Source organism: Pinus tabuliformis, chromosome 1_2 (genome assembly GCF_031772625.1).
Source record: "Pinus tabuliformis cultivar Carrire ecotype Pingquan chromosome 1_2, CPIR1, whole genome shotgun sequence".
Lineage (NCBI taxonomy): Eukaryota > Viridiplantae > Streptophyta > Pinopsida > Pinales > Pinaceae > Pinus > Pinus tabuliformis.
In genome coordinates, this window is record NC_142298.1 from 294,748,328 (window position 1) to 294,767,311 (window position 18,984).

At 38.0% G+C, this 18,984-nt stretch overlaps 1 protein-coding gene across 3 annotated transcripts in view; it reads left to right on the forward strand.

The window, feature by feature from the left end:
• LOC149205501 (phosphatidylinositol deacylase) overlaps positions 1 to 18,984 on the forward strand; it is a 301,939-nt gene that overhangs the window by 261,927 nt on the left and 21,028 nt on the right. For 2 of the 3 annotated variants that reach the window (XM_089395083.1, XM_089395082.1), the window contains exons 10-15: positions 41 to 160; positions 415 to 571; positions 901 to 1,064; positions 1,236 to 1,322; positions 4,648 to 4,976; positions 5,093 to 5,174. In XM_089395083.1, coding sequence (XP_089251209.1) covers positions 41 to 160; positions 415 to 571; positions 901 to 1,064; positions 1,236 to 1,322; positions 4,648 to 4,976; positions 5,093 to 5,174 — 939 coding nt within the window. The remainder of the gene's footprint in view (positions 1 to 40; positions 161 to 414; positions 572 to 900; positions 1,065 to 1,235; positions 1,323 to 4,647; positions 4,977 to 5,092; positions 5,175 to 18,984) is intronic. The other variant, XM_089395085.1, reaches the window with a different exon arrangement.

Consider the following 18,984-nt stretch of genomic DNA (forward strand, 5'->3'; position numbering starts at 1 on the left):
GAATGCAGTAACCAAATTAAACTGATACAGTATTTTGCAGACTGTTTCTGGACGGCCACCTCCAGCAGCTTCAATGGCTGTTGGTCAATTCTTTAGTCCAAGGGAAGGAAAAGTCAAATTTTATCCACAGTCACTGCTGCTTTCAAGTTACAAGCAACAGGTATGTCACCAGCAAGAGGGAAGAAAAAGAGTATCCCTTGCATGGCTTTGTACATAGAGCACTTTATTAAAATTTGCAAACCAATAACACATCTTGCTTTCTTTTCAGATCAGAAAATAGTTAAGCATTACTGTGTAAGCAAAAGTGGTTTAGACAGAAATAGATTACCTAAAGATTTGATATCAGGCACCATTAAGTCGAAATTATTTATTTTTTCTCTGTTTGTTAACCATTTTTTTCACACTGAAATGCAGGATGTTACATTGCAAGAGAATCACCCTCTTGTCATGAACTTCTCATTCTCCATAAGCATGGGAATTTTTCCTGTTGCTTTAACATTGAAAACATTAGGATGTGGAATAAAGGACTCTCTACTTGCAACAGAGCAAACAGGCGATGAAGAACACAGCAGTAAGCCTATTATTTCCACTACCTTTCATTAAGTATATTCCATGGGTTTCTCCTTCCGATATTTCTGTAATTCTTCATTGATAAGAATTACTAGTGAAATTTGAATGATGTTTCCCTAATTTCACATGCTCATTTCATTGACTGACAAGTATTGTTATAGTGCTTGCTAAAGGCAAACTGAAAGTGGCTGAATTTGAATTGGAGCCTTTTACAATCACCTCTTGTTCAGTATGAAATTTCTTGTTAGAATTTATTGTTTTTAATGAGTGCGTGTGCCTACATCAATCAGGTATAGTTTTGTTGATCTGATGTTCATCATTATGTCACAGGTCTTTGCAAATTGCGGTGCTTCCCTCCAGTTGCACTTGTTTGGGATACGGAATCTGGCCTTTACGTAATTCCAAATCTTTATTCTGACACAGTTACTGTGGATTCCTCCCCTGCATTGTGGGGTTCAAGACAAGACTCTGGAAAAACCACTTTATTACTCTTGGTATGCCTTGCATTAGGGTTTAGGTAGCTTAGGAATGAATGGAAGAAGAATCTGTAGTTTTCTCTTTCTCTATATTTTTTTCTTTAAACAATTCCTGTTGTACATGTTTTTGTTACAACTTATGGCTTTTGAAGGGTGTGATGTTAGTTATGTATCTTGTCCTTGGTGCAGGTAGATCCACACTGTTCTTACAAAATAAGTGTATCAGTTTCTCTCACTGGCGCTGCAAGCAGATTCCTGCTTTTACATGCGTCACAGGTGAAAAATTGATTTGGCATGAACTTACGAAATCTGAGAGGAATAAGTGACTTGAAATTTGTCATTTCTTAAATTTATTTTCTCTTGTTGCCTGCATGTTTTGATTTGAAGTGTTGCTATCCCAACTTTTCATCTTATATATCAAACCAAAAATACTGAATATGCCTGAGCGATGTTGTAATTCAGGTGCTTGAGTTGTAAAAAGAAGAATGAAAGCTAGATACCAGTTGTAGTTATCTCTCTTTATTTTTAGATACCAGGAACATAAACACCTTGGTGAATAATATTTATCAATGTTGCATTAATCGTTATCGAGATAATATCAGCGCGAGTAAAAAATTGGAAAAAATCGTAATTATCGGGAAAAATTCATTTGGTACAAAAATATTCATTTTTTTTTCAATTCTTTTAATATCTAAACCATCTACAACATAAAATAAATACATTGACACATAAATATGATAAAAGAACTAATATATACGATGTTTAATATCATTTTTAGTGCTAGTCCTGAATAGTAAGTCCTGACTCCTGAGTCCCAACTCAGCCTCAAAATGTCAACAAAAAATATAATAATGTATCTCATCATGTCATAATGTCATATACAATAAAATGAAGAAAATAACTAAAGTCTAATCCTATTGATTTCCTCTGCCCCTCTTGCGAGAAAATGCCACAGCTTTCCCTTTCCCTCTAGATGTAGACGCTGGTGCTGGTGGAGTTGGCAGTGGAGTCTGCTATGCTCTAGAAGCTGAAGAGCTAGAAGTAGGAGCTATAGGAGGTAGACCATGTCCTCTACTGGTGGCAGGAGTAGCTTGGGCAGGTGGTGTCACTTGGAAACTCCCAATCCTGAAATCCTGAAAAACTGATAAGTCTGCTGGATTTTGAATGAAATCTAAAATTCTACTTTCTCCATATGAAATCCAATGAGGCCGGAACCACTCTCAAACATCCTGAGTCATTTCATGGTAATGTTAAAAATTTAAGAATTTAACATTACCATGAATAGCATATCAATACGAGGGCCTAGACTTGATCATTAAGCTACCCCACTCAAAAATTATTTGTTTCTTTCAAAAAAATTGCATTTCGAACATTTAGCATCCCTTATAAAACCGCGCTGCCCCAACCCTCGGCGATAAATTGGGAAAAAATCGCGATTTTTATTTTTTCGAAAAAATCGCGATTTTTTGAAATTATCGCGATTTTTTCGAAATTATAGGGTATAAAAAAAATCCGCGATTATTACTCGCGATAATATCGGCTTGGGGAAAAAATCGCGATAAAACAATAATATCGCGATATTATCGCGATTTTCACAACACTGATATTTATAATTAGGATTTTTTTTTAAGCCTTAGGATTTAGTAGAGAGGTGTATCTCTAAAGGTTTTTTGTAAATTATATGGGTATTACTGTTTACCATTTAGCTATGAGTGAGCCCGACTTTGATTATAATGTTACTCATTTTAAGCTATTTTGGAAAATAGTATAGCTCTTCTTGCGCAGCCAGTGCTCAAAGTAGCATGCATTAAAGGCATTGGGCAATTTAGCTTATGACCCTCAAAAGTGAGAAGCTTAAGATTTCACTGTAAAACAATTTAAGAAAATGCAGATTTCCATAATTAAGATTCAATTAATTTCCATTTAGCACTTGGTGACAATGATTAGTAACTGTATTTGTTTACTATCTTGTTTTTCCTTCTTCTGATTTGCCATACATGACTCAAATCTTACACCCTCAAAGCGGAAAGGCTGTCAAATGTTTCTTTCCTTTATTATTGTGTGCTACCAGTGCTAACACTATCAGATTCTTATCATCATCAGTTTTGCTTGCAACTATTCCAATGTCATTCTGGCTCTTATTGGATACCCATTTTGAGTATGGAAAGCTACCCAAATTGACATCCACTATCAGTTTATATGTTATTTCCAGCTACAGCATTTAGGAGCAACATTAACTTGCTAGTTCTGGCCTGTACTCTCTCCATCTTTCCAGCTCAGGCAAATTGCAGCTGCCATGGCACTCAGGCATCTAGAGACCATTCTTAAACTCTCTCTTTCATATGAACAGTTCATGAAACATGATAGTTGGGACTCAGGAGAAGCCCCTTGGGTGCGGACATGCCTGAGTTCATCAAATTACATTTAAACCCATGAGATGATTCAATGAAAACTTTCAAGATGGCTTAGCATTTGATGGAATGACACAGTAAAGAATTGCCCACTAAAAGGTGATTTTAACAAGGTGGCAGCATTATGGAACCAGAATGAAGAATGGCTGAGGGTTAAGAAAGAGAAGTGTCTATCATTATATTTCACCTCATGCAATTTTTTTTTCAAATCAGAAAACCACCTATGTTTGGATTACTTTCCCAATAAAATTAATATCTATTAGGAATTACATGAATAATAATTGACATTTAATTATTCTGGGTAGTTGAAATTAAAAGATTTCTGTTATAACTTGAAACCCATAATAAGCATGACTGAATTTCAAGTGAGAATGAAATTGTATACAAAGTTACAAACCAATATGTCATTACATGAAAAAGAATGCTCATTGAGGTCTCATGCAAGCTAAAATATAGTATCCATTGGCACCCTCATTTGTTACCTCCAGATAGGTTATAATTTATTTAAGGCTTGAGAGGATGTTGATATATGCCTGAATTATATCGTAGCAGATAATGTTAGGGTACTCCTGGAACAACACAGGTTTTAGATTTTGCTGATCAGTATGCAATATGGTTGTGTTAGGCCTCTTCTGCATGTAACCTTTGTATTATTCTCCTCTCTTTCATTTTATGTTTTTGAGCAATTTTTTTCCTTTCTTTTTGAATTTATGATTTCTGTATTTCTTACTAAAATTCAGGCTGTGTCTTTCCTAGCTTCTGTACTCAGAATGAAGGAACAGGAAATGAGAGGATACAGGCTTTCAGAAATGGAAATACTCCACTAAAAGTTTTCCAGTCTGGGGCAGGTTCTGGTGTGAGAAATCTATTTTTAGGCTATCAGAAACAATTTCTGGTATACGTAATTTTAGTGAAGTGCATTTGAGACATCTAATGAACAAATCAAGTTATAATATTCCTCCAGTGTTGTCTTGGATTAAGTCTGTCCAGAAAATGTGCCCTATTTGTTCTTGCCACTTGGACATCATATAAGTTTGAAAAGTGTGGATAGTTGTAGAAAAGTGACAGGACATCTTGAGTTAGCTTCCTTAGCATCACTTTATGTGTGCGTATTTTCATATCTACTATTATAATGGATTATTTCCTTTCGGTTCTTCTCAGTTTGGGCTCTCTGTGCTGTTTTGATGCAGATCATTGGTTTTTCTATGGCAATACTCTTTTTTTCTCTCATGCAACAAGCACGTGCTTGGGAGCTTGACTTACCGCTGCCATCTGTATTGTCTGCAATAGAGTCCAATTTGAGATTACCTCTACCATTTGGCTTTTTGGCAGTGGGACCACTTGCTGTTTATATGCTTCTTGCTCTTCTTGGAACAGAGCCATGTCCTCCATTTGCTAGTTTCGTAATTGTGTCTCTAGTTAGCTACACATTTGCAAATGGAGCTGTGGTCATTCTTACTCTAAGCACACAGCTTATTTTCTATTTGGCAGCTTGTGTTCAAGTCTTCTTCAAACAAAGGTTTGTCATAAAATTCGCAAGTTTTTATAGAGCTGAGATTCTGAAATTATATAGAAGATGATATTAATTTGGTACTGTCTCAGTGGATTAGTTCTAATTTCCTGTACTTTTTGTAGGTGGCAAGCTTGGGAAGGAAGATTTCACATGTCTTTTATCCATCAATTCATGGATCGTTTCTCTGTCTTCTCAAGTTTCCAGGTCATTTTTCATTTCCTGAGAAAATTCATCATTCTTTCTTAGTATGATAGATTTGGATTGTTTATGGTTGTTTTTCCAGGTCCTATGACTCATATCTTTTATCCATCAATTCGTTGGTTGTTTTTCTGTCTTCCCAAGTTTCCAGGTTATTTTTCATCTCCTGAGAAAATCTTCATTCTTCCCTAGCGGGATAGATTTGGATTGTTGATGGTTGTTTTTGTCAAGGAGCTTGCAAAAACTTGCCTTTAAATTGCCAGTATAATAAAACCTTAATTCCCATGTTTGGATGCAGAATATTACTGGTGGTTCCACCTTCTGATACCTCAAATGACGTCTACTCAAGCTGCAATGATCCATACCTTCTCTAATGACTCATAATACCTGTCCCAATTAGAGAGATATAGGAAAGTTCAGATACCTAAGCACATCCCTGTACAAATTATAATAATCAATGCTTTCTCAAATAAATATTTATTGTCACTTGAAAGTATATGGTGGCAATTAGAATGTTTCCTTTCACTTCAATTTTTAACATTACCAACAATTTACTTAGCATGTTTGATTCAGCAGACTCATCAGTTTTCAGGATCAATGGAATTGTGACATTTCTTTAGATTCTATCACGTATGAGGGTATGTGATTGGCATTAAATCAAGAGCACTGAGCCATATGTGTACCCCATTGTTGGTGGTGTTGATTGTTGGACTCGTTTGTCATGAACTTAACAAAAGTTTACCCTTCACTCGTACCAAAATCATTGATCAGTTATGTTAAGTTTTTTCTACCATATTTTAAGTCTTGGATTAGGCAGTTTGATGAAAATTGGGTGGTATTGAATGATGCCCCTAGAGAATTGAGTAGAAAGAAAGGCTACACAAGAGGAGAACGAAGGGTGATACTAGTGATGAGGATCCTGATTCAGTGATGGTGGAACATTGTTTGTCAAGGAGTGGCATGGAACATGCATAGCAGTGCTACCCCCACAACTACAACATTTGGCAACATGGGTGCTTTCCAGTGTTGCGAAAATCGCGATTTTTTTCGCTGAAATGATTAAATCGGCTGATTAAATTAGTGATTTTTTCATTTTGAAAAAATCGTGATTTAATCCTGATTTTTTGGGAAAAAAACCTTGATTTTTGTATTTTTTAATTTTTTTTTAATTGTGCCAATTTCTTGTCGATTTTTACCAATTTTATCCCGATTTTTATGATTTTGTCCGATTTCAGACCCTCACCGATTTAATCCCGATCACGATTTTTGCAGCATTGGTGCTTTCACAATTGGTGAACATGTAACAAGCAAAATTGCAAATATTGTTTGTTATTATTATTGAATAAGTATGCGAATTAATGATACAATAACCCTCATGATGGTTTTCTATATAGCATTGACTAGTCATAAGGTGAAAGGGTACGTGCCCTTTGACTATTCATTTAAAATTAAATAATTTATTATTATGTTTATGACATTGCCACCCCTTTTAAAATTGCTTTTTCCTCAAAGCAATGGTAATGAGGAGTATCGTTGGCGAAAATTATTTGTTTCCCATGATGCATCTTCTTCTGAAAGGTTTTTCCATTTGAAAGGGTATTCTTTGATGGTTCTAGAACGTAACACCTTTTCCTTAGTTGCAAGAATTCCTTATATTTCTAAGATAATTCTTCCTTCATCATCAAAATCAAGAATGTCTGTTTGAATAGGTTTAAGTGATAACTGCTAGTAAGGTTGGAGTCTTATACACACCCAATCGCCTTCTTCGAACCTTCTCTCTGACCTATGTTGGTTTGCTTGTTTTTCCATTCTATTATGAGTTGTAGGCTGTAGCTAAATATTCTTTTAATATTTTGATGATCTTTTGCTCTTCGTCAAGGTAATTCTTCATTGCTTGGACCTTGATGTCAAGTACTGCAAATTTCTTCCAATTCGGTGGTTCATTAACGTATAGGGCTTGGAAGGCGGTCATTATGGAAGATGTGTGGTAGGTAGAATTATACCACCATTCAGCTAACTAAAACCATTAGAACCACTAGTTTTTCTTATTTGTCACAAAACAATGGAGGTACGTTTCCAAGCATTTATTTACAATTTTTGTTTGCGGATGTAAGTGGAACTCACATTAAGGGATATTCTGTTTTGTTTGCAAAATTCCTTCCAAAACTTTCCTTTAAATTTTGGATCCCTATTGCTCGCAATGACCACCTAAATGTTTAAATATGTAACTAGGTTCGGTCTTCATAAATGTATTTGAGTCACAATGAAATGTACTTATCAAAAGAATGAAGAAAACATTATTATTATTTTTATGACTTATTAAAGCATGGGCTTCATGCTTGGGTCATCTCATTTTAGGTCAAAGTCCCCATTAAGGACTTCTAGGATTTTTTCTGAGTCATTAGAGTCATTGTCCATTAAAAGACACCCTTCTTGGGCTTTCAAATTATGTAAAAAGAATTATTTTGAGTCAAAAATAAATTTAGTTTCCTCCACACCAAGTCGGCCTCAAGAAGACCAAGTCAACCTCGAGAAGGGTAATTCGACCTCACTGGAAGGCTATATATACAAGGCAGTTCAAATTCATTTGGAGCAATTCACTCTCTCATATATAGTTCGATATCTAGAAGCGGGAAGATGGGAAGTACGAAGTTGGAAAAGAGATAGGAGGCTGGAAAGGAGTACGAAGTTTTGGAGGAAGATAAAAGACACTAAGATCGAAATTTTGGGCCATCTCTCTCTCACTTTTGAGGAGTATCTAGGGAGATCGAAGTTTTCTTTGTCTAGTTGAAGCTGCTACTACATGGTGATGTTGCTAGGTCAAAGTTTTTTTTGAAGAGTTATCATTTGCAAGAAGGATTGAGGGTTGACTTGGTGTGGAGGAAGTCTTTGTCTAGGTCAAGAGTCTTGGACTATCTAAAGAAACTATTGAAGGAAGAATTGTTAACTAGGTTTTCCCATAGATAGGGGTTTTTCCTTGGCTGTCTTCCTACATTTGTTGTTCTTGTGCTATTGTTTTAATAATTGCTTGATGGACGAAAAGATAAAAGAAGAACAAAAAGATAAAAGAATCACAAGTATATATATATATATATATATATATATATATATATATATATATATATATAAGAAAATCTTTCTGCCTTTCAGATTTTCTAACACTAAAAACTATGCTATTTATAGATGTTTTTACACAAGATATCAATAATATGTTTTGTTGAATTCATTTTTCTGATTGCCATGCAATGTACATATTTAATTGATCCGTCGACCATTCCATCAGACATGGGTAATCCTTCGATGAATTCCATTGTTATTTCCTCCTGTTTTTGGTTAGGAATTTGTAAGGGGTGAAGCAACCTTGGTCTCATGGCATTCTCAATTTTATTTCTTTTACATATGTGACATTTAGTGAAAAACTTCTAAATATCTTTACTCATCACTTTTCAATAAAAGGATTGTCATGCATCACAGTATGTTTTAAAAAATCTAATGTGTTTCATTGTTGCGGAACTATGTGATTCCATTAAAAGTGTCCTTTTAAACTTTTAAAATGGAATTAAGCAAACTATGTGATTCCATTAAAAGTGTCCTTTTAAACTTTTAAAATGGAATTAGGTAAATTCTATTCTTATACCATAAAATGTCATTTTTCCATTCAAATTTTGGATTTTGTTCTAAATTGTTCCTTGTGGAATAAGATTCAGGATCCTTGGCATATTTTGTCTTAACTTCATCTAACTGTTGAAATTTGGTATAGGAGGATAGGTGGTTCCCTAAGGCTTTGATCTTTGGCCTGGGGAAAAGTGTCCAAAAGAATTTAATTTTTTTCCTAAAGTGACTTTATAATTTTTATAAAGTCAAATCTAATTTAAAAGTGACTTTAAGCGATAAAGTTACTAAAGTCTAATTTTAAAGTGACTTTTATAAAGTTAATGAAAAATTAGAAAGGAAAAGTGACTTTGGAAATAAATGACTAAGTGGGTCTTTATTAAAGTGGGGTGAAATAAAAAATAGAAAGTGAGATTTAAATGAGCATTTAATCTCAGCCCTAGATCTCAATCTATTTCAGCCATTGGATTTAGGGATCACCCAAAAGTCATTTAGGGTTGGATTAAGGGAGGAAAAGGAGGAAAAGATCATTCATTCTTTCATGAGCAGATTGAGAGAGAGAGAGAAAGAGAGCAAGGGAGATTTCTGGACAGGAAGGAGAAGGAGGCAGCAGCTTGGCACACATTCCAAGGCAGCATTTCAGCAAATCCGTACAGCTGAATGAGCAAACAGTAAAAGGCAGATTTTTTGGGCACGATTTTCAAGGAGGCGATTTTCTGCACAAAAATCGAGGTCTGTCCGTACAGTCCGTACGGCCGTTCATACAGTCCGTACATCCATACAGCAGTTTTCCAGCTTGACTGTGAGGCATGAAAATGAGATAAGTTGTAAAGTTTGCTTGCTGAAATTTTTGCTGAAGATTTTTCTCACTGTAAAAGGCATTTTTTCCAGAAATAAGAAAGAGCTCTCGAACTGGTTTTCCCCAAGAGTTGTAGGGGGTTTTTCCAAGGTCACATTGACAAAAAATCACTGTGTTTAAATGTTTTAAATGGCTGTTTGTACCTGCTGATTTTTATTTCTGCATTTTCCAGCATTCCGTAAAATTTCCAGAATTTGTGTTTTTAGCAAAAAAAAATTATTTTTTTAGTTGTTGAATGTATGGATATGGGAAAGGGCATTTAACTACATGGGAGAAATAAGGTGAAACTGAAAACCGGGGTGGGAAAGGAGAAATTTTTACACTAATCAATCAAGAATCACCACATTGTCGTATATGTTGTTATTTCATCATTATTTCGTGACAATGTATCAACAACTACATTGTCTTTTCCATTTTTGTGTAGTATTTCCATATCAAAGGTGGAAGGTTTTTCCATCCATTAATGTTTTCTATTGTGATAAGAATTGAAGATTGTTGTGATCCATATGTATTGAGAATTTATCGCCTAAGAGGTGTTGAAAAATGTGTAACTAGGACCGGTCTTCATAAATATGAAATGTATTTTTGATTCTTGTATATTGTAAAATGAAAGAAAAATTATTATTGCTATTTTGGAGCATGGGTTTCATACTCAAGGTTTTTTATTTTAGAAGTCAAGCACCCATTGAGTGCTTCTAGGGTTTGTCCTAGGTCAAGAAGTCAAAAGAGTCATTATCATATGTTGAATACCCCATCGGGCACATTGTAACTTGTAAAAATAATTATTTTTGTATTTAAAAGTGTCAGAATACCCTCCAAGACCAAGTCAACTTGCCAACTAAGAGGTCGGCCTAATTTGAGGAACTTCGTTCACCTTGGAAGCCTATATATAGGAGGGAACTCGACCTCCTAGGAACACAATTCATTCTCTCATCAAGTAAGCGACGGATAAGAAGAAAGAGGCTAGCGAAGGAAGAAGAAGGTCAAAGATAAAGTGTTTGGGCTATTCTCTCTCTCTCTTCACACGTGCGAAGGAATGAAGTTAGGGTTTTTGCTACTAGGTTAGGGTTTTGCTACTGCTGGATTGAACTTAGAGAAAGTGCAGAAAGAAGGTCGAAGGAAAGCTCATTAGGTCATCCTCAAGCCCTAGAAGAAGGAGAAAGTCAAGTGAAGGTACAGAGAAGTCTGGAAGCCTGAAATAAGCTCACACGTGTGGAAGTAGCTTCTCCCACGGGGGCTGTGTTACTCACCATTTTGTGGGTGATATCCCTAGTAGAATTTTTTTCTCCACGATGGCCCTCAGTTGGTAGCCAGCAGCCCCTTGTAGCCACTAGCTAGCTCATTATGCCATTTCTTCGCTGCCTGAGCCAACCATGTGGTCCCTCGCCCATCTGCCATGATCGTATGTCTGAGGGTGGGCCTCTCGAATCTAAGGGTATGCCTTGTCATTTGGAAATTGAGTATTGTATTTTGCTTATCATGGACACTTCTGGGCATGGATTAATGGGGGGGATTCGGTGGAAAGAATGGGCTAGGCCTGTGCTTTTGTCCCCTAGACCCCTTTTAGCAATTAACCTTGGATTCTGGTCCTATGGGATTTCTTTTACTTACCATTTGGTTCTAGGGATGGTATTTCACGGGAAATCCCGATTTTGGTTGCGTGGTCCCACTCCCTTATCCGCTTATACTACCCTTTTTCTATTCATTTTTTACCCCATTCATCATTTCTCCCGCATGGGTCCACATTCCTCCATTGGGTCCACATAAGGTTAGCTTGCCCCTTCCCCTTGCCCACACCTTGGGTCATGGCTTGGAATGAAGTCTGGAGGTTGATGCAGCTGAAAAGAAAGATAAAAGCATATATTACCACATTCAATAGGAAACTGTACCACAAAATGAAAAAGATGGTTAGGACAAAATACATTTAGTATGTGGGAAACAAGTAATACATGAGCTCTACCCCGTCATCATGGGCATCATCCTGGTTCCTACAGGTTCTGAGCCTTCTTCTCCATATAAGAACCCATGATTGTCTCAACCCCCGGTGGGCAATGAACCGCCTCACCTTAAAAGGGGGAATTCACTGCTATATCTTATACATCATGCTCTAACACCTTGAGCCCCAAGCAATTAATCAAAGAAAATCATAAAAAGACAAAAAGCATATAATGAAGGGTGGAAAAATCAAGGTCGGGGCATCTCATGTACCATGATCGCTCCCTCCTACACATTATAAACCCAAGTGTGGGCTTCCCTCTTATTAGTTTCCCTTGTACCCAAGCATGTGACCCAGGGCTTCCCCTTTTCATTCCCTACTTCATTTACCTATCTGTCGCATGTCACCACGTCTTGAAGGATGTACCTTGACTATATTATCCCCTTTAGATGTAGAAACCACCTAATAGGATTATTGGTTAACCTCATTTGGGGTTCGGGAGACATTGGGACATCTCGAAACCCATTATGGAAGGGCAGGTCGTTATGAAGTCCCCATATGTGGTCCTGTTACCCACCACTTCGTGGGTGAAATCCCCAGGAGAAAATTTTTCTCCATGATGAACCTCAACTGACAGCGAACAACCCCTTGCAACCTCCTACTAGCTCGTTGTGCCATTTCTCTGCCACTTGAGCGAGCCATGTGGTCCCTCACCCACCTGTATTGATCGTAGGTTTGAAGGTGGGTCTCCTGAATCTAAAGGTATGTCTTGTCATTTGGTAATTGTGTATTGGGTTTACTTATCATGGATACTTCTGGGTATGGATTGATGGGGAGATTTGGCGGAAAGGGTGGGCTTAGTTTGTGCTCTTGTCTCCTTGATCTCTTTTGATGTTACCCTTGGGTCTTAGTCCCGTGGGATCTCCTTTATTGACCATTTGGTTCTAGGGTGGTACTACTTGGGAAACCCCGACTTTGGGTGTGTGGTCCCGCTCCTTTATTTGCATATATTACTCCTTTTCCACTCAGTATACCTGATTCATCTTTTCTCTCACCTGGGTCCACATAGGGCCAACCTCCCTATCCCCTTGTCCTTACCTTGGGTCAGGCCTGGAATGATGCCCCGATGGTGTAAGCAATTAAAAGAAAAAGAAAGAAGCATAATCGGCCACATTTAACATAAAATTGTACCACAAAATGCAAAATATGGTTGGGACAAAATAATTAGCACGTGGGCAAAAGCCAATACATGAGGTCTACCCCAATCCGTGGTCATCACCCTAGTTCCATAGGCCCTAAATATGTCTCCTTTATCATTCAAGAACCCATGATTGTCCCAACCGCTGGAGGGCAATGAACTGCCCTACCTAAAAGGGGGTAATCATCGCTATATCTTACACATCATGCTCTTGTCCTTTGAGGTCTAAGTAGTTAATTAAAGAAAATTCATAGAAGGCAAAAGACATATAAAGAAGGGTGGAAAAATCAAAGTCGGGGTACCTCATGTACCATGATTGCTCCCTCATACACATTACATACCCAGGTGTGGGCTTCCCCTTATCTAGCTACCTACCCTTATGCCCCAATATGTGGCCCAGGATTGCCCCTCTCATTCACTACTCCATTCCACTTATTTATCACTTGCCACCCCCATTAGAGGGATGTACCTTGGACATACTATCCCCTTTAAGTGCTGAAACCACCTAATAAGGTACCTGGTTAACCCCCTTTGGAGCTTGGAGACACTAGCACATGCCAAAGCCCACTACAGAAGGGCATGCCATTATGAAGTGACCACTTTGTTATCCATGGTTTGTAAACTCTTTTACATGATTATTGTAATGACTGGTTGTACTGGAAGCCTACGGGATACATTGGATCTTATGCAGGATTACAGGTGGTTTCCATTTGGGTTTGGTCTCCTTATACAGGATCCTAACCCCTAGAGGTCTACATTGGCACATATAGGGTGTGCATAGTGTAATATCCCTTATCAGGGGTATCCCTCGAACACAAGCAAACTCCAACCAGAGATGGACTGGGAGGGCATTTACCAGATATGTCGCCTCTGAAAAGAGGAGGAGATCCGGAGGCTACTTAGCCCTTTCCAGACTTTGTCTAAGAGTATAGGAGAAGAACACACAAGTGGTATAGTAGCTGGGGAGCTCAAAGAGATAAAAATAACAGTAGTGCAACAAACAATAATGCATACATGGAATATAAGTAGATACTCGAGAAATGCAGAGAGAAATGCTAAGCCATTTTATTATACTGAGTAATGGAAAGAGTACAAGAGGTGATAAAAAGATAGCACCTCGACTTGCACAAGGCAAGTGAAGAAATACACTCAGAATGGTAAGGAAATGGCCTCTCTTTGAACTGCGTCCAAGCTGTCGGAGCACTGATGTGCTACTGCTACTGCTGGAATCAAGTGAGGATTTGGGGCTGTTCCCCTCCTCAGAAAATGTTGAAACTCTGGAATCAGCCTCTGTTCAATAAACCCAGAAAAGCGCAGAAAGCTATTCTAAAATAGTTGACCCTCAAAAATCACCCCCTTGAGGATCTATGCTATCCCTCAAGGCTTTGGGCTGCCCTTGAAGAGAATCCTCCAAAACTCTACCTGAGACTTTGCCAAAATCCTCCAATATGCAAGGGCTAATCCCTTGCTCAATCTCCAAGCTCAAATCCTCCGCATAAACCCAATCCAGAGCTTCTACCAAAAGAGATTGCGTCCTCCCCTCTCAAGACTGTGCAGTCATCAAAATGCCAAGTTCCTCCTCAACTCCAGAGATTGCTCCTCCTGCAAAACACTGATGAAACTACCTTGCCCGAGCAGGCACTCGAAGTCCCCCAGGGCTAAGGGTGAGCTCTCCGAATGGAGACACTCGATGCACTAAACAGTGCTGTAGACAGGGTAAACAGCCAACGTGCTCTAAGTCGAAGTGACTAGCTCAAATGCAACATAATCCAATGACCAAATGAGGAGGCTCCTCTCTCCTTTATAGCGTTGGCCTCTCTCAAAACCCTAAGGCCCACCTCCTCCAACGTAACCTCTCTCTTGCCATGTGCTCCTTCTCCATCTGCGCAGTCCCTCCAAGTGTCTATGTGGGGCCCCCTTCTCTACGTGGTCCTTTGGCCCCCCTTGGCTCCCCTTTTAAGTTACAACATTGTGCTACTAAGGAGTGACTTTTTTCAAAAAGTGAGTTATGTCCCCCTTTCTTCACCTTTTTATTTATAAATAACTATAGAAGGCAAAATTGAGCAAAATCGAATATTCCAATTAGCCATGGCTGATTAGGAATATTACACATAGAGAGCCATTGGCCTCCACAACAGCAGACAACACTCCACGGATCTTCATCGATTCTCAGAGACTACTAGCGATCCACTTTTGAGATGATGGTGATACGCTTGGTACGTTATGCCCAGCAGGCCTCGACAAGAGCTCCGCACTCTTGGCAGGTATCCCAGGACTTGTACGACGCCATGGAAGCATTCATTCCACCACTCAGACCCTTGCAGAGGATCTAGAAGCATCTCCGATTCATATGGAGACCCATGGGGTCATTTATGTGCCCTTAGACCGACTAGGAGCACCATAGATCTACTACTTGGAGAACAAGGGGCCACCCCCTTGTCCATCACATTCCGAGGAATTTATTCCTCAGTATGGCACTTCAGGACATTATTAGGCCTTTGGAGGGCCCCATGACATGTACATATTATTATTTGGCCCCTTGTGAGGCTTATTTTTTCACTTGTGAGCTAGTTTGGTGGGCTTGTCACCAATAGCAGTTTTATTTGCACATTATTTTATCATTAGGGGCTAATGTAGGCCCATAGGCTAATTCAAACTCCTTAAGAGGCTATATATTGATGTTAGATACATTCATTTGGATCATCACTTGACTTGGGATCTCTCTAATCATAGAGAACTTCACATCTTTTCCTTGGAGGATATTTTTGGAGATGGATGAATTTTGATATATGGATTTGGGCTATTTTTCTTGTCTTGGAGCTTTGTCTTGCAAACAAAATGCTGGTTGGATATACTCTATAACGTTTTAAGCAAATTTGTTATGTTTCCACGACTCTTTTTGCTTGTGCAAGCTCACTCAAGCATCAAAGAAGGTGTGGGACATTTCTATGATCAAAAACAAAAAAATGATCTACCACTAAAATTTATCTCTGATCACTCCACAAACTAATTTATCTCTAATAAATTCACACTCTAGTTTTGCTGAACAAGCACCTTGTTCTATTTTTGTTGATGAGGATGAGGATTATTAGGATATGTAATTGTACTTGTCTTTAGCTCATATTTTATTTTATTTTCAGCACATATAGTCATGTATAAAGGCTAATTTTGGAATCTTGGATATATAACCCAGTGTTTTTAAAACCGGAACCGGTGACCGGACCGGTCCACCTAATGAACCGGTTTACCGACCGGAACAGGTCTAACCGGGACTGGTTTGGTCTAAACGAACCGGTTTTTAAAAAATACATTAAATAATTAATTTTTAATGAAACAAAACTATTTTTAAGATGTAAAACCATGATTCCAAGCCAATAGAGACAAAATATGCAAAGTTTGCTCATTTATATACCAACAGCTCAACTATAACTCTGCTACAACAACATCAAGCATGAAACCCTAGCACCTCAATAGTTCTGCTGAAGGTACATATCATCATGTGCACTAAGCCAAACAAACACACACTGGAGACTGATACAGACCATCAACAAACTCTGTCTTTTCCCAACAATTGTATGTCACCGTCAAAACTTAGTTGCAGGCCTTAGCTGCACTTTGTCCAGACTCCAACCACACGATCAACCCAGCTTAGCAGTCTTAGTCGTATCTTGCAACTTTGATCAATGAGATGATATTTCCATTGCCATAGACTTCAAATCTGATCAACATATGAAAACCCTAGTAGATTCTTGACAGTGATTAGGTATTCAACAATAAGAAACTTCTACTCATTAATAACATCAAGCAGTGTAACAACTAGCCCATCAATTCAACATCATCATTAGAATCTAACGAGCATATTCTGTCTTAACAAGCTTGCCAATAAACTCAATAATACATGTCACTGTGATCATCTTAGCTAACATCCATAAATGGCTGGCACAGTAATATGGCATCAATGAAGGTTAATACACAAACCCTTGCAATATTAGAAACTCTGCATACTTAGTCATGTTAACTACCAGCCAAGGATCATAGATAGAAAATTAGCTTGATGTTTAGACTCAGACCATTGCTGGAATCATAGATGTTACTGATGAAAGTATCCTGAAGATATCAATCAATATTGATTATCAATGCTGATACATATGCCCTTCTACTTCACTCCTAGAGGTGAATCTGATCAAGGAACTTGTCCTACAGTGACCAACTATTTATATCACAGATCTGAAGGGAATTTGCTGCAGCTTTTTGGTCACAAGTTTGGGCTTGTCAAAACATCCAGAGGATTCATCAATGTTGCACTTCATGACCTCACCCACAAGTACAATTTCAATATGATTTTTAAATGATCTCAGGAGTATTGTACCTCAAACTTCAAGGATCACAAATTCTTCTTCAATGATGCCACGGAATTTTGCTTCAGTTTAGTTTCTAGAAAGGACTGAATATGTCTAACAAGGACAATCCACCGCAATGTACTGTTGTTCCTTGCAAAAATTAACCATTGTTTGATCTTGATTCACTGCAAACATTTCAGAGAATTCGCAACTGGTGTGGAGGCTTGAAGTGAGCTTGATCTAGGTCTGATCACAAGCTTCAGATCAACGGCAAAATCAATGACAAACAATCAAACCTTTCTCCAGATCTTATGTGAAAGAAGTTTCAGGTTAAACTCGAACCAAGGATAATTAGTAAGCTAATCAAGGAATGCCTCAGCTCGGACTTTAGCCTTGTCTACATACTGTTGCGCAGATTAAGGTTTGATTCAGCCTCAGGAATGCCTTCAATAGCCTGCATACAGATTCAAAACCAAACTGTCCATAAACCGGCCGGTTTAGGACGGAACCGGCCGGTTTGCTACAAACCGGCCGGTTCCGCCCTAAACCGGCCGGTTTTGACCGGTTAGGGCCTGTTTTTGGGCACATAAGGTAATAAACCGGGTTTGTTAGGCCGGTTCGGACCGGCCAGGCCTCCAACCGGCCGGTTAGACTGGTTACCGGTTTTTGTGGCCGGTTTTTAAAACTATGATATAACCTCATCTATAAAGGCTAATTTTAGAGTTTGAATCTATGGGGGTTAATATAGATATGGATTTTCTTCTAAAATTTCATTCATGTGTGTCATTCTTTTTTTCTTGCAATATATTGTGTTATATGGGTATGTGTTATATATATGACATTTCCCCTGACATTTCCATTTTGTGGGGTTCATGTTTCCAGGAATTTCCATTTCAAAAAACTTCCAGAGATTTCCACATTTGTTGCATCTTGGAATGGAAGTCATGCAACAAAAGGAAAATATGATTCCAAATGGTTTTATTCCCTTAGAGAAGATATTTTTATCAACATAAGATGGCTAACATGTTCAAGAAGCCAAGGGAGACAAGTAATCATAAAGATAGTGTGGACATAAATATTGGATCAAGAAAAGTGTGAAGTTCATCTAGATTGGAAAATGTTGTTTTGTTGATGATAAAAGATAGATTGAAGTTCACGTCTGAGAATACAAGAATGTATTTGCATAGACTTTTGGTGATCTCAAGGATTATAAAGGAGACATCATTCAACATACTATCCCATTTAAAGGTATAGCCAAACCCCTTCACATAGACACAAAGAAACATGAACCCCAAATTGGTATTGATCATATAGGAGTTGTAGAAATGTTGGTAGCTAAAATTATGGCTCCTACAAGGCATTCATCATGGGTGGATAACTTGGTTTTGATTAGAAAGAAGAATGCATAAATCATGCCATGTTGAGAACCAATCATCACTCAAATACAATTATCCACTATCAAATGTGGATCAGGTAGGATGTCTATGTTGGATGATTTCTTAGGTTATAACCAGGTGCTTGTGAAGGAGGAAGACCAAGACAACCTTTACTACACAGTGGGGGATATTTGTATATCTCAAGATGCCATTTGGTTAGTCGATTGTTGGATCAACATTTGATGGATTATACATTCAAGGATATAACAACTAAGATTATTGTAATTTATCAAGATGATTTGACTCTTTTATTTAAGGAAAGGAATGCACATGTCTCAATCTTAGGCAAGTTTTTGAAAGATGTCAAAGATACATGTTATCTCTAAATGCCAAGAAATCAAACATTGGAGTGGATGAAGGAAAATTGGCTTGGTCACAATGTGTCTAAAGAAGCTGTTAAAATCTAGCAAGAATTAATGGAGTCTAGTAGGTACC